The sequence below is a fragment of the Phaethon aethereus genome (assembly GCF_964289735.1).
Source record: "Phaethon aethereus genome assembly, chromosome: Z".
Taxonomy (NCBI): domain Eukaryota; kingdom Metazoa; phylum Chordata; class Aves; order Phaethontiformes; family Phaethontidae; genus Phaethon; species Phaethon aethereus.
Window position 1 is genome coordinate 47,601,137 of NC_138577.1, and position 14,281 is coordinate 47,615,417.

At 37.7% G+C, this 14,281-nt stretch overlaps 1 protein-coding gene across 1 annotated transcript in view; it reads left to right on the forward strand.

Annotated features, from left to right (window-relative positions):
- Positions 1–14,281, forward strand: part of AOPEP (aminopeptidase O (putative)) — a gene marked incomplete at its 5' end in the record, with an annotated part of 191,565 nt that overhangs the window by 69,281 nt on the left and 108,003 nt on the right. Inside the window, 4 exon segments of the mRNA XM_082012852.1 lie at positions 1,038–1,227; positions 3,029–3,135; positions 8,226–8,328; positions 8,446–8,553. Of these exon segments, the coding sequence (XP_081868978.1) occupies positions 1,038–1,227; positions 3,029–3,135; positions 8,226–8,328; positions 8,446–8,553 (508 nt within the window).

Sequence of the window (14,281 nt, forward strand, 5' to 3'; positions counted from 1 at the left end):
GAAAACAGTTGAAATGCAGGTTATGTATGCCAAGGGTTAGTGCAGGAATACTCTGCAGATGGTGGCCTTGGTTTGTACCCTTGCTACTCCCATCTGTGGCATGGTGCCCTGTTAATCCCTTACATGCTAGTCAGAGGGCTTAATTCTGCTATTTTTCTTTCCTAGAGTTACTTAATTGCAAAAATTATGTAACTTTTGAGACATTAATGTCTGCAATGTCTATAAGCATAGCAGAAATTGCCTTACAGCAGAACATGAGTTGGGAACTGCAGTAACTTGCAATTCAGTGTTAAGTGTTTTCAATAGCAGAGCAATAATTCATAACATTTTTTCCCCCCAATTTCTTCTTATAGTACTTGAGTGCAAAGCAGAGTAGACACAGATTGGGTTGTTCTCCCCTGTTGTGAAAAGCAGAGATTTAGTGAATAGCAAGTCTCCTTCTCGCTACTGTGCTTGCGATAAAGGATGTTCTTCTTCCTCTGCATTTGCAGAAATTATCAGCTCCTATCATCAGATGATATCTTTGTAGCTTGTTTTAGGTTTTAACAAGCACATGTGCTTTACTATACATGGCTCTTGTTGCTTCTGGATAATGATTTATTTTCTTTATAAAATGTTTCTGCTGCATTTATTTCCAGCTTTGATCATTTAACTGATAAATACTTGCTGCCTATATTCATACCTGCTCATCTTTTATTATCCTGGCTTATATATAAATGCTTCTATTGAAATAAATCAGTCTTGTAATTTGAGAAATATAAAATTTGGGTTTAAGGTACTTCTTACAGGTAATAATGTTTGACGAGTGAATACAAAACAACTGCTCGGCAGAATTTTAGTTTGATTCTCTGCCAGCCAACAATAAAGTACAACCTAATTCCTAAAAACGCCTGAATTATGAACTATCTGTCATGACCTAGCATGCATATAGTAATAACAGGCTGACAAGGCTAATAAAGCCTATACATTATTATGGCTACACAATTCATGTTATAACAGGTCAATAATGTATTTTGTCACTTATTCCTATTGTGCAGCCCACACATCATCTTCCTGTCACAGAGTGTATTACCAGGAGAGAGCCATCTCTGTGGAACACGTCTGTGCCATGAAATTGCTCATGCTTGGTTTGGACTGGCCATTGGTGCTCGTGACTGGACTGAAGAGTGGATAAGTGAAGGGTTTGCCACTTTTTTGGAAGATGTATTTTGGGCTAGGGCACAAGAGGTAAGGTGATGATACATCACTTCTCAGTTGAATTGTGTGGAAACTGAAATCATATACCCTGTTGTGAATTAGTTATAAATGAAAAGTCCTGTGTTGTGAAGATAAGTCTTTAAAATAATATTGGCATTTGCATGATAACTTGACTTTTAAAAAAATAAAAAATACTTCCCAATCCACAATGAACACTAATTTTTACAGAGGTGGGGGTTAGTGCAAATTAGAATGGAAACATCTGTTTGTCAATGATTACCTTCCTGCAAATGTACTACGCGGTTATTACAATTCAGCTATCAAACAGTTGCTCTGCATTCCTTCCACTTGTGTTCCTGAAACTGGAATAATCATCAGACTCTTACTGAATATTGTAATAGTCCAGGTACCTAATGAAAGTGGTCTGTTTTTGTCCAGTGGACAGCCAAGAAGTGTACTTCAAAACAAAATGGAAGCTGACCAAATAGGGCACGAGCACTTACACTTTTTTTTCTCTTATACAGCCCAGCAAGAGTTACCTGTATGTCAGAGGCTTAGAAATGATTGTTTGCCTTAAAGTGAAAAGCTTATAAATTGCATGTCAGCTAGTAAAGTGGTTTTCAGATCCAATTCTTATTTTTGTTGTACCACTGATATTTAAAACATTTCATGTATTAGTCATTTCTTCCTGTCCTTGTGTAGGGGCCTGATTCTCCCCCTTAAGTCTGCAGAGCTCCATCTGTGGAAGAGCAGGTGGGACTGGGAACTGAGCCTCCATTTTATTAAGTATCAGGCATATTTATAGCCTCAAACAAAACAGAATTCCTTGTCACTTACTGTGTTTCTGGAACAAGAAAGAGAGGAAGGCTGTCCAAACACTTTGCTTTTCCCTTCTGGTCCTAAAATTCATTTTGGCCCTTACATTGAGCATCACTCCTCTGCTGTGAGCTGTTCACATTAATTCTAAGCTTCTGTGAGTCACCTGAAAGCATTTTCATTGTAGAACACACCCTTCCATGTAGCTGAATGGAAAGCAGTAAGCAACAAAACGGGGTGATGAGTGCCCTTGTTAATTTATAAGGTTAGACAAGTATTACTGCTTTTTTTTTTCCTTTTTAGAATTTATGAGTAGTTTTGGTGCTGTGCAAGCATACAGTTGTAGGATTATAAGTATCTTCCACAGTGCCTGACAATCATTTCATGTGACTGAAATAGTGGTGTAATGCAGCATAATATTAGCTGCTTTTACTTTCTCCCATCTCCCATCTTTTCTTATAATAGATAAGCATAAATTAGTTGTTATTTGTAAGCTGACAACCTGGCATTTATTTCATAAGCATGCATCTCTGTTAATATTATGTTAATGGGGGAAAATACAACAGGGAGCTTTCACGAGTGTTTCAGAAGTAGTAGAAAAGAGGAGTGAAGTCAGCACGCAAAGCAGCTCTCTGCTTTCAAGGCTGGAAAGAGTAAAGATGCAACCAAAACCAATATGCCAGGTATCTGTACTGTACATTCAGTTCACTTATTGCTGGTCAGTAAACGGAAAAAAACATGCTCATCTCTCTCCTCAGGCAGAAGTATGTAAATGACTATTGATTTGATGCACACAGCGAGGCTTCTGTTTTCCTTAGTGCTGCTATTAACTCTTCTGGTAGCAACTGTTATTTTTTGTTTGGTTGGGGTTTTTTTTTTAGTCATGGATATCGGTACTGTTTCCTGCATCTTCTTCCCTGTTAAAGGGAAACAAAACAGGTTTCTCTTTCTGAAAATTATTATTATCTGTTGGGAAACAGCAGTCAGTGATCTCTGTTTTTTGTACACTAAGCAGCTGTCACATGATGAAGTAAAAGGGCAGCAGGAACTGAAAGCTTTACTTCGTTGGCGACGACTCAGAGATGAGGTGCAGAACTCTGAAGAAGAGCTGCAAGTTTTAAGGTAACAATATGACAGCATAATCTTTGCTTTTGCATGTTCCGCCTCTCCTGTTTTCCACCATTTTCTCCCTTCAAAGGATATGAATTCAAATTATCAGATTAAATCCACTGCCTTTCCTTATTTCCTTCTGAAGAAAAAAGAAAAGTCAAATTAAATTCACTAGGTTATTCATCTTATGTATAATGCAATTGCTTTACTGTTTGTTATAGAAAGCATTGAAAAACCATGGGATTTAGTTTGATATAAAATGTCTCTAAGCAGTTTACAAGAGCCTCCACTCGGGGAAAAAAAAAAGGCTGTTTCTTGAACAAAGTTCACTGTTTGAAGCCACAACAGATTCAGTTTCTGTGGCTGAGACAAGCACATACAGGAGTATGGTATCTAACTGCCAAGCTGAATGGAGCTTTAAAAAACAAAGGAAAAAGCATAATGAACTATATAAATCTATTTTCTCTTTAGAAATTACCAATAATGCTATATAAACAAGATTTTGGCCTTTAGGTGCGAGATGCTGAGCTCAAGACTTCTTACATAGCTAAAGACATTAGATCAAAAAAAGATTCTTGCTTTGCTAATGATTATTAATCTGGGCTGTTCTGATTGGTGTCTTGGGAATTTGCCATAGTCTTTTATCTTGAGTGGCCGCCTACCATTTCCACTGCTTGTCTCTCCATAGTCTTTGACCAAGAAAAACAAGTTTACTAATCCTAACTCAAATTAGCCCTACACTGACCAAGTCATAGAAGTACAGGGACAGATTTCAAGAGATTATGTAGACCATTCTTCTACCCTGATATACAGACAGTATACACAGACCATCTCAAGCAGGTTTTTGCTAACATGTTCTCAGAAACCTCCAATAAAAATTAGCGGTACCTAGCTAATCTGTTTTAATGTTAACAGTTAAACATTGTTTCCTAATGCACAGTTGAAATATTGTTTATTTCAAACAATGTAGATTTCTTCTTTTCTTCCACCAAGCGGAATTGAAAAACAAATTGATCCACACCTTCTATATAATCAACTTTTAAAAGTTTTTGGAAGACTGTTGCCATTTCATTCATTTTGACGTCTCCCCTTCTTTTGTGCTTTCCCAGTAAGACGTAAAAGCCTTTTATATTTGGGCAATGTTCACTAACACAGAAATTTGTCTCTATGGCCTCATGTAATCTGAAAATGTGTCACCAACTTTGTATATACTGTAGTCTGTCATTGATCTCTTTTACTTCATGTTTATTGATGAATTGTGTATCCTACGTGTAAGCAGAATCAGTGAAGTTATACATTTGCAAGTGTGCAATTTGAGGATAGGTGTAAACACAAAAGCAAGCCTTATCACCAGCTCTAATACAGCTGCTACCAACACAACTACTAACTGACAGGTTCTAATGTTTTTGTTTGTTTTTTAAAAAAAAAAAATATTTTTAGGAACATTGCTTCTTGTGATATGAGGCTTATCTGGATGTATGGTTCCATTTTCAAAATTATGGAATGACATTTGTCATCTTTTGCATCAATTATGTAGTTGTTACTTTTAATAAAATGTGTATGTGGTGTAAATTTTTAAAGTAATTTTTCTATTTAAAGGGCCAAAATATCCTTTGTAGTTTGAAGCTCAGGAAGGATTGATCTATCTCGAAATTGAAACTCAAGCTTTCTGTTGACTTCCACACTTAGTAGACATAAGTCTCTGTAATAAGCATGCTACTTACCTTTTGCATAGTGGTATTCTCAGTGCTAATACAAAAGAACGACAAATTGATTCTCCTTTGAAAAATATGCCTCTAATAAACACTTCAGGAGAGGAACATGATGCCACCTTGGGATTCTGGCAATCTCTTCCTCTCTGATGTCTCTAGTTTGCTGTGGTTGCATTTAAGGACTTTCCACTGGTTTCAGTGAGATATAAATATTCTTTACTTTTTTGTGGCATGGACTTGAATAGCTTCTCTCTTTGTATGTTTACGGGGTTTTTTTCTTTTCTTTTTCCTTCTGAAAGTACGTCCATGTGCTTTCCAGAGTTGGTGTGTAAGACAGCAAATTTCAGCCTTGGCGTTGCACTGGGTTTTGAGTCTGTACTGAGGCTTGTGCTGGTTCAGGCTTGTGTTTTTACACAAGGATATTGAAAATAAATTATAACTGTTTGTTACTTCTTGACAATTATGTCAGGAAGAAAAAAATCAGCCAACCCACTCTTCCCAAGCATAAGCCTATTCCTCAATTACTTTTTTGTTCCCTGCCCAAAATTTGTCAGCTGATCCAGCAAATGAATACTTGTTCAGACTAAGGCGAAAGCCACTCAGCAAACTGATCATCAGCATGATGTTTCTTCTTATTATGGATAGTTGATATTATGTTATAGTAGCATCTCATAAGCTACCTGTGAAAAAAGAAGTCAGGTATGAAAGAAATAGGTAAATGTCTTTTCAGCAGGCAGCAGCTCTGAAAGGAAGCACCAGCAAATCTGAGTATTGAAGAAGGAATTTGTGGCACTGTAGTGCTCATACAGGGTAAGACTTCAGACAGAACCCTGTGTATTTTCTCACAGAGTTTGAAGGAAACCTGCAAGGATAAAAGCACTTGTGAAATATATCCTTACTCTGCTGGCAAGCAGCAACACCAGCACTGTCATCCAGTCTTTCATGTTACGAAAGCAAAGATGACTAGAGAAGTCTATTTCATTCTGTGGAATAAAGCTGGTGTTGAGATTGTTTCATGGCCTAGCCCTTAGAATATCAGCTTGTGATTCTTCATTAAGACAAACCTGTGTTAATACCTAATTCTAAATTTGTCTCTGAGTTGCACTTGAGTCAAGTCCATTTTCCCCTGAAGCAATGCTGTCTGGTGGATGTTCGAAGAGTTTTATTCTGTCACAGGCATAGGAAACGTGCCTTTCAGATGGTCTCCTGTGATCTGTGCATAGGTTTTCATCACTACCTAGCACATCAAAGCATTTAATTACCAAGGACTTCCTGGTGAATTGTACTTTTACTTTGCACAGTGTACTTCTCTTCCTGGTAAACAAAAAGCATCTTTTGCTTCCTTCAGAAATTTGCTGGTATCTAAAATGTGCCAGGTAGCAGCTTGAATTTCTTGAATCAGCTTGCCTTTATCATTATGCCTAGCTTCATCAACTATGTTAGATACCAGATTTTGTAGGTCAGTTTTTCAGTCTTTGTACCTTCAATGTGTTGTAAATATACTAAGCATTGCTTTGAAATAGTGTGCTGAAGTACTGACAGCAGAGAACAGGGTAATTTTTTTAATATTTACATTCTTTTGCAGACGTTATACATCTTTTGCAAAAGGAAATTCTTTAGTACCATCATCCAGATGGCATGCTGCTTTCTAGTCACCTACTAGGATCTACACAGGCACAAAATTGGAGGAAGAGGGAAGGAAGTATAGTTGCCAAATTTAGAATAATTGTGATTATGGGAGGTATTTCAGTTTAGTGTGGATCCTGTAACCTGTGCTTAAACTAAAATTTTCAAAGTCTGTAGACTGGGCTATTTATTATGAGAGAAATGAAGCAGTTTTGGCTTGTTATATATGCAGAGAACAACGAAAAGTCATGTATGGAATGCGAGCAGGCCTTCCATCCAGCACACTGATCCAGAATGGAAATAGGTGGACCTCTGTTCTTCTGCTGTGGGTCTGCAGTGATTACATTGTCTTGAAGAACTGGAGTTATTGAAAACAGTTGTTGATCTCTTCCTTTCAATGTTGAAGGAAGATCTTCCTTGAAAGAAAATATGAACTATAGCATGGTAAAGGACTGTGTTAGGAACAGTATAAAACTGAATCTGCATTTTGGTTTTCTACTTTATTTCAAACAGTTATATTTTATCAAGATACTACTGTGTGAAGTGAATTTCATGTGCAAAGGTCCTAAATGTAGTGCCTAAAGGGTGAAAAAAACAGCTTAGCACTCTGGACAAAACTCTAATAAGAAACCATTACACAGATACAAAAAAGGAAGAATGTTTTCCTCAAAGCAGACATAGATATGAAAGAAATTTGACCACAAAGATTAGCTCGTGAGAAATGTGTGAGTGATGTGCTTTGAAGGATCGTGCACTGCTGTGGCCTGTGTTGCCCATGTTCTCTAGAAGTGAGGGGAAAGACGTTTGGTTTCCAAGACTGGCCATTTCAAAATCCACACTTAGAATTGGAGAGATTGTTTCAGGCACAGGGTTAGGCTCCTAAGACAGACATCTGTTCTCAGGCCACTGTTAGCTGGGATTTCTTGTGGATGGAATAAAAAAACCTAGAGGGCTCTTTAGTACTTCCCTGCTTACAAATGAAGAAAATTGTTTACACAGCTTCCCTTTGGTTTCACTCTGTGCTCAAAAGAGCCTCGCTGAAGTCCTCCAAACCTTACTGCTGTAGATTTCTGGCATACCAGATGCTGTATTACATTTTAAAATCAGGCATTGAAGAATTAGGTTTCTTCTAGACATTAGTGTGTAGAACAAACCTCTGTGTGTGTGTGAAAGGCTTGTTTTAAAAATTCAACTACTTTCTTCCAACCCCAAATGGCAAAAATGAACATAATTTCTTATGCAGTGTACTGCATGCAGATGAAAGAGGTTATTCTTGAAGTATAGTTATGTAACCTGTTAAGCCAATGTTCAGGTATAAGAAGAGAAATCTGTAGTTGAACATAATTACTTCAATCCCTTCCCTTCCTTCTTCCTTTCCTCCTTCTTCCCTTCCTTCTTCCCTTCCTTCTTCCCTTCCCTGTTTGATGCGCTTTGTTCATAATGTGCCTGTGCACTGTAGAATGGCATGCAATGTGATGTCTTGCTGGCAGTGAAAAGAGGACACCAACTCGGTGATGGATTTAATTCATACCCCAGCTGTCTGGTCAGCTATGTACAAAATTCCATTAAAAGTTTGAAATTGGTATGTTGGTTCATCTGTCTAAGCGAAGTTATTTACTTAGGGTAAAGAAAAAAGACTAAACTAGCCATAGGTGTCTAACATTACTATGTCATTCACAATGCATTCAACTATGAGAATGTGTAACGTTTTAATTATTTCTTTACTTACTTATCTAAGACTTAATTAGTGTGTTGCCATTTTAGGCCCAAAAAGGAGAGTACAGGAGAACTAAGTGAGTCTGGAGCTTCTATTGTCAAACATGGTCTTAAAGCAGAAAAAATCTTCATGCAGGTTCACTATTTGAAGGTGAGTGTTGTCAACTGATTTTTATTGAAATATCATACTAATATGATAAAGACTTCTTTCTTCTAGACATCAGCAAATTCACAGCATCCTAATTGTTTCTGGCTTAATTTCTTGCAGGGTTATTTCCTTTTGCGGTCTCTGGCAAGGACAATAGGAGAGGCTTCATACCTTGCTTCTTTACGAAAATTTGTCCATAAGTTCCATGGGCAGCTTGTCCTTTCTCAGGTACTGTGGTTGGGGTTGTTCCTCACTTTCTGAAAAAAACAATGACCTAAACTTTGATTTGGTTATCTAAATCACCACTTCTGGTTGTGGTGAAAAGAGAGAGGCAATTGTAACTTGGCAATATTAGTGAAATTCCTACCTGCTAGAGGGCAGAACATTTTTTTCAGTGATACATAAATTGGAGACCCTGCTAGTATCTAATAATGTAAACAATGGGTGATTTTTATTTTAAATTAAACTTGATACTTTGAAAGGTCAATGTTCATAGGTGCTGATGTGCTCCAAGATAGGGTCATTTACAGTACTGGAATTGTCTCCTGTAGTCGTCCAGCTCCCAGGTTTTGGTTGTGATCAGTCAGTCTTTTCCCCGATACCTCTCTGTTTCTTACAGAGGAGAAACACAGAGCAGGAATCTAACTGAAAACTTCTATAAATAGAAGTGTGTGCAGTGTGTGCACATTATATTTCTGACTTTATTTCCTTCCTCGCTGCATGCTGCTTCATTCAATGCTTATAATTTCACACTTTTTCTTATGAGGACAGTCTGTTTCTCACCAAGTCAGAGAGTGATGTCCCATCACTCTGTGACATTGCACGCACCTGTATTAAAGTCTTGTGACAGCCAGCCTCTGTGTAGGTTTCCTCATCACGGTCCATAGTCCCATGCTTTCTAAAACATTCTGTTACTGAAGTATTAATCTAAAAGGGATATTTAAGATGCGCTACTTCTTTCTTTCAGCAGAATTTCTCTGACAGTGATAGTATCAGTGGCAGCCCACTCTTAAGAGCAGTTGTTCTCATAGAACAGGATTTTTTTCCTGGATTGGTGAAAGCTTGGTTGTAAAAAATAATGTTGAATTGGGAATCCGAATCTGGCCTCCCTAAGTCCAATTGCATATATTAATGACTTGTACTACAGACTCAGCCTATTCTCTTGCTGGCATACGTGGTGTATAATTATTTCATGCAAAGTAGAACAGCTTCAAAAAGAAAGATTGAGCAAGTCACACCACAGTATATTGTACCATCTGTCACACAGAGAACGCACCTGAGGTTATAAATAGAAATTCACCTCCCGCTAGGTCTTCCTGAAAGAGTCCTGTAACCACTGGCTGTAGCATTAAAAGGGGGACTGTCTTGTCATCCAGTGTTTTGTCTTGAGAAGGGAATGACATAGCTCTCCGAACCCAGAGTTCTAGGAAATCCTGTCATAGGTGATGAATCCAGCTTGTGCCATGGCACTTAACGTGCTGTGAAGACAACCATTCATGGGGGTGTCTGTGAACCAGGTCACTAAACTCATCATGGTTAAAAACAGGCCTGAAACAAAAGGCACAACATGACAAATAGTTGGCATCACTAGAAGAGCAGTGTGATGAGAGGGAGTAGCAGGGCAAGAGAGAAGAGAAGGGGTATGAATGAATTTCTGAAACCAGTTTCTTTGCCGAAGTCTGTCTTTTCTGGAGTTGTGGCTGAAATCTTTGAGGGGACTCAGGATGGTAATAAATGTCTCCTTGCAATACGTTGTAAGGGCCTCTGATTTTGAGGGAATGGGATCTAATACTCCTGTTTCTCCCAGCCACAGTGATTCTTTGTGCACTTGCTGTTTTGAATCTCACTTTTATGGGATGAGATGTGCGCTACAAATAGCTTACAGACCTGTGGGTTCTTTCATGTGTCAAGTCACCCAGAAGATGGGCACAGCAGGTCTACTGCAGCGGCTCTGCCCTGTGGAAGAACGTTTGGGGTGTTAAGGGAGTTAACGTTTCCACTGCTGCAGCTGTGTACTGTACCATGTTAACTGAGACCTTGAGCAGTTAATGTTTGGCATAGTGTGGAAAATGCCGATGACTATACAAGTCTTGCCTACATTATGGTGTCCAAACTCATAAATATGATGCTTCACTGTTACACATCTGTAAACTTCTTGAAAATTACAGAAATCATGAAACTGCTAAAAACACAAAGCAGCCCAATGTTTTAACCTGGTGGTGAGAAAGGTGCTCACATTTTGGTGAGAAAAAGTTACCTTGTTGCTCCTGGTTGATGTGAGATGAGTTGTGTTGGTAGACTGTTTAAATGCTGCAAAGTGTCTTAGCACATTATGCTATTAGTCATGATAGCTAGATTGCATTGCAATTGAACTACCCATCTACTAGAGACTTCTCCCTTTGTCCACCACTTTGCTATGAAATTTGTAGCATATCTAACTCCAGTCTCATATGATGAAATACTGTATGTTGTTTCTGCACCCAGAAACAACCATTTTGGTTATTGGATAAAAAATTGTTTAGTGTTCTTAATTATTCAAGCAAGAGGAAGTGATGCTCTTACTTCAGGTTTCTTAGGCTAATTTTTATTTGAATATTTGCAATATGTCCATAGTTACGTGCTTATTGTGGGTCAAAAAAAGATACTTTCCTTCATGTGAAGATACTTGCTCTGCTGGAGAAAGAGCTATGTACCACATAACTTTTATTGTGTGCTTTTTTGTGCTTTTACCTTGTTTCACAGCAGCCTAAATCCAGCTCCCATTGAAGTTGCTGGGAAGATAATTTTAATATCATCATGTTGTTTGGACACTATGTTAAAAATGGAAAGGGGATAGGGCTACATCCAATTGTAAATGCATTTACTGTCTTTGTAAGAAATCTTAAGGATTGTATTTATGTCGATGACTGGTATAGGTAGATAAGCAATCACAGCAGGAATGGCAAATGCAGAAGCAATGTTAGTACTAAGTTTATTATTCAAGTTCCTTCTTGAACAAATGTGCTGTCAGTGTTTAAATTAATAAAAGTTTTAAAATAAATAGAGGTGCAAATCGTAAGTTTTAAGTGTTGTATTTTCATTGTGTCCAAAATAATTGTAAAAGTTCCCAGCATTAGGAATTGCGGGGACAAGGGAAAGTAAAAACAGTGAAAATAACTGCCCATGTTCTGAATACTAGTCTTGTGTTCAGTGATGTTTGTAGTATTTTTCCTAGATGGGAGCTGCAGGTGCAAGGAAATGACTTCAGATGTGAAACATTAATCAGTTTGCCTTTTTCCTTCATTTTGATTGCATGCTTAGTATGTTTTTAATAGTAGTTTTGTTTATTTTAGTTGAGTTAGCAACAGATGAGTAAAGCAAGTCTGGAATCTTTGAGAAGGATTTAAAAAAAATCTTCTATTTTTCCTTCTGTGAGAGAATTCACTTGGTAACTCCTTTGAATGAACTTTTAAAATAATGAATGGAGTGTTACTGACGATAAATAAATAGAAAGGAGTGCAAGTTGCTGATATTTCTAACACAGTTAAAGCTGTTCAATTTGATATTGAACTAAGAACACCTTGGGAATTGAATTGTTTGCAGACTTTAATTTTTATGTAGTTCTGTCTGCTATAATAATAACCCAAGTTTTGTAGTGTTCATCCATCTGATAGAGTTATAATTTTCTATAATAAAATGATAGTTAAGGAGGCAACATTTCAAAAAATAATAATTTATGCTATCCTTAGAAGTTTTAAAGGCAGATGTATGGATCCAAGCCTACTGTGTATGTACCTATATTAACACGTTCCTGCACACAGATTTGCATATCATCATTTTATAAAATTGGTAGCTGCACACACAAGCTGCTATTCAACTATCTGTTAGCTTGTAGAACTCTTGTAACTAGAATTGTAAGTCTAAGGAAGCCGTGTGCATGTATTTTGATGTTTCAACCTCCAGAATCTGTTCTTTAGATAAAAGTTTAACTAAAAATTTGTCTCTGCAGTTTGTCCCCAGCTGTTCCATGCTTACTGAGCTGGGAGCTTGAGCGAGCAACTGTTGACATCAGTGGGGTATGGTGTGGACTCTGGTGCTGTCCCATTCACAGCACATCCCACTCCTCTGAGACAGGGGTCTTTGCTTTCTACACTCTTATGTGCTTGGAAAACAGAAATAGATGGGTTCGTTTTACTCAGATGGTTTTTCTTGTTCCAATTCTTACATAAATGAGCATATTCCTACTTTTTTGTTAGCAGGGCATCATGCAGCCTTCATTAATTTTCTTTATATGTCTGCATTATGAGACAACCTTTAATTACTACATGATCACTGTTCTTCTATTATTTTTTTTCCAAAGACCTTTGCCTCATTTCTGTAGAATAGGTGTTGCTCTCATATGAAGTAGCTGCTTGGTATTTTGTTTTCTGTTCACTGTTTATAGGCACTTTATTTACCATGCAGTATGCCTTTCTTTGTGTTCAACTTTTTAAGTTCTAACAAGTGTAAGCCAATAAAAAAGACTGCTTCACTAAGTTAGACATTTTAACATGAGATTAACTGTGTTTAAAATGTTTATGGATGTGACAGTTGATTAACGTATGGATCAGTTAATTACATTGCACATTTTGACAACGCATTGCGTTCATATATAAAAATCTAACTAGCTTTAGGCCATATCTCTGCTTCAGCTCAAGTATCTTGAAAGAAGGAATATTGTGCTTGAAGACTAGGTTAGTAAAAGTCATTCACATGGCATAAGGCAAGATTTTCTTTTGGTGAGAAAACTTTCTATCTCTTTTTTCTGATACACTTTTTTCATAATTATATACGATAAAATGTTTATTTTTGAAGGACAGAAGTCAGAATGAGCTAGAGCTAGAAATGTAACTGGAGAAGAAAGCAGGGACTAGTGAAGCTAAGAGTAGCTCAAATGATTTTATAATACAGATGAGTGATTAAAAAGTCAGTTAATGTGTCACACATTTTAATGTCTAGCAGTATAGTTGTATTAAAAAAAACAAGTATCTTTTGGTATCATTTATCTCAAGTATAAAGATCTTAAAAGAAGCTGTAAGTTTTGCCCATATAATTGTCTTCGATCTTGGAAATGACCCATATATCTGAAAATGTCTTGGACCTTTCTGACAAATCCTTCCCACAGCTGCTGAGAACTTACTAAGTCTTGAGCCTCAGTCTTCAGCTGTGGAGTATCTTTTTTCATTTCCATTCTGTTACAGTAGTCTCTCAATCCTCTGCTGACCTGAAGTTTTTGTATTTGCTTAGCCTCCGTTCGGCATCTGTCAAGCTTAAAATTACATGGTGGCTTGTTATGCAATATCATTTGATAAGAAAAAATATAAATTCTTTAATTGTGACCAGACCAAACTGACAAGGGAGCAGTCCTAAACCATGTGGGTTTTATTAGTGCTGAATCACAGCTCCACCTTTTGTCTGATTTAGTGAGATATATTTTAAATAATTAGAATCAAATGAATCTTACATGTGATTTTCTGCTGCATAGTCTTAAACAGAAGTCCAGAGAATGATTGAGGGGATCAGTACTGGGTCCGGTTTTGTTCAACACCTTCATCAATGACCTAGATGAAGGGTTGGAATGTTCCCTCAGCAAGTTTGCTGATGATACAAAACTGGGAGGAGTGGCTGATACACCAGAAGGTGGTGCTGCCATTCAGCGGGATCTGGACAGACTGGAGTGTTGGGCAGAGGGGAAGCTCATGACATTTAACAAGGACAAGTGTAGACTTCTGCACCTGGGGAGGAACAACCCCAGGCACCAGAACAGGTTAGGGGTTGAGCTGCTGGAAAGCAGCTCCGTGGAGAAGGACTTTGGAGTCCTGGTAGACAGTAAGTTGTCCATGGGACAGCAATGTGCCCTGGTGGCCAAGAAACCCAGTGGTATCCTGGGGTGTGTTAAGACGAGTGTGACCAGCAGGTCGAGAGAGGTTATCCTCCC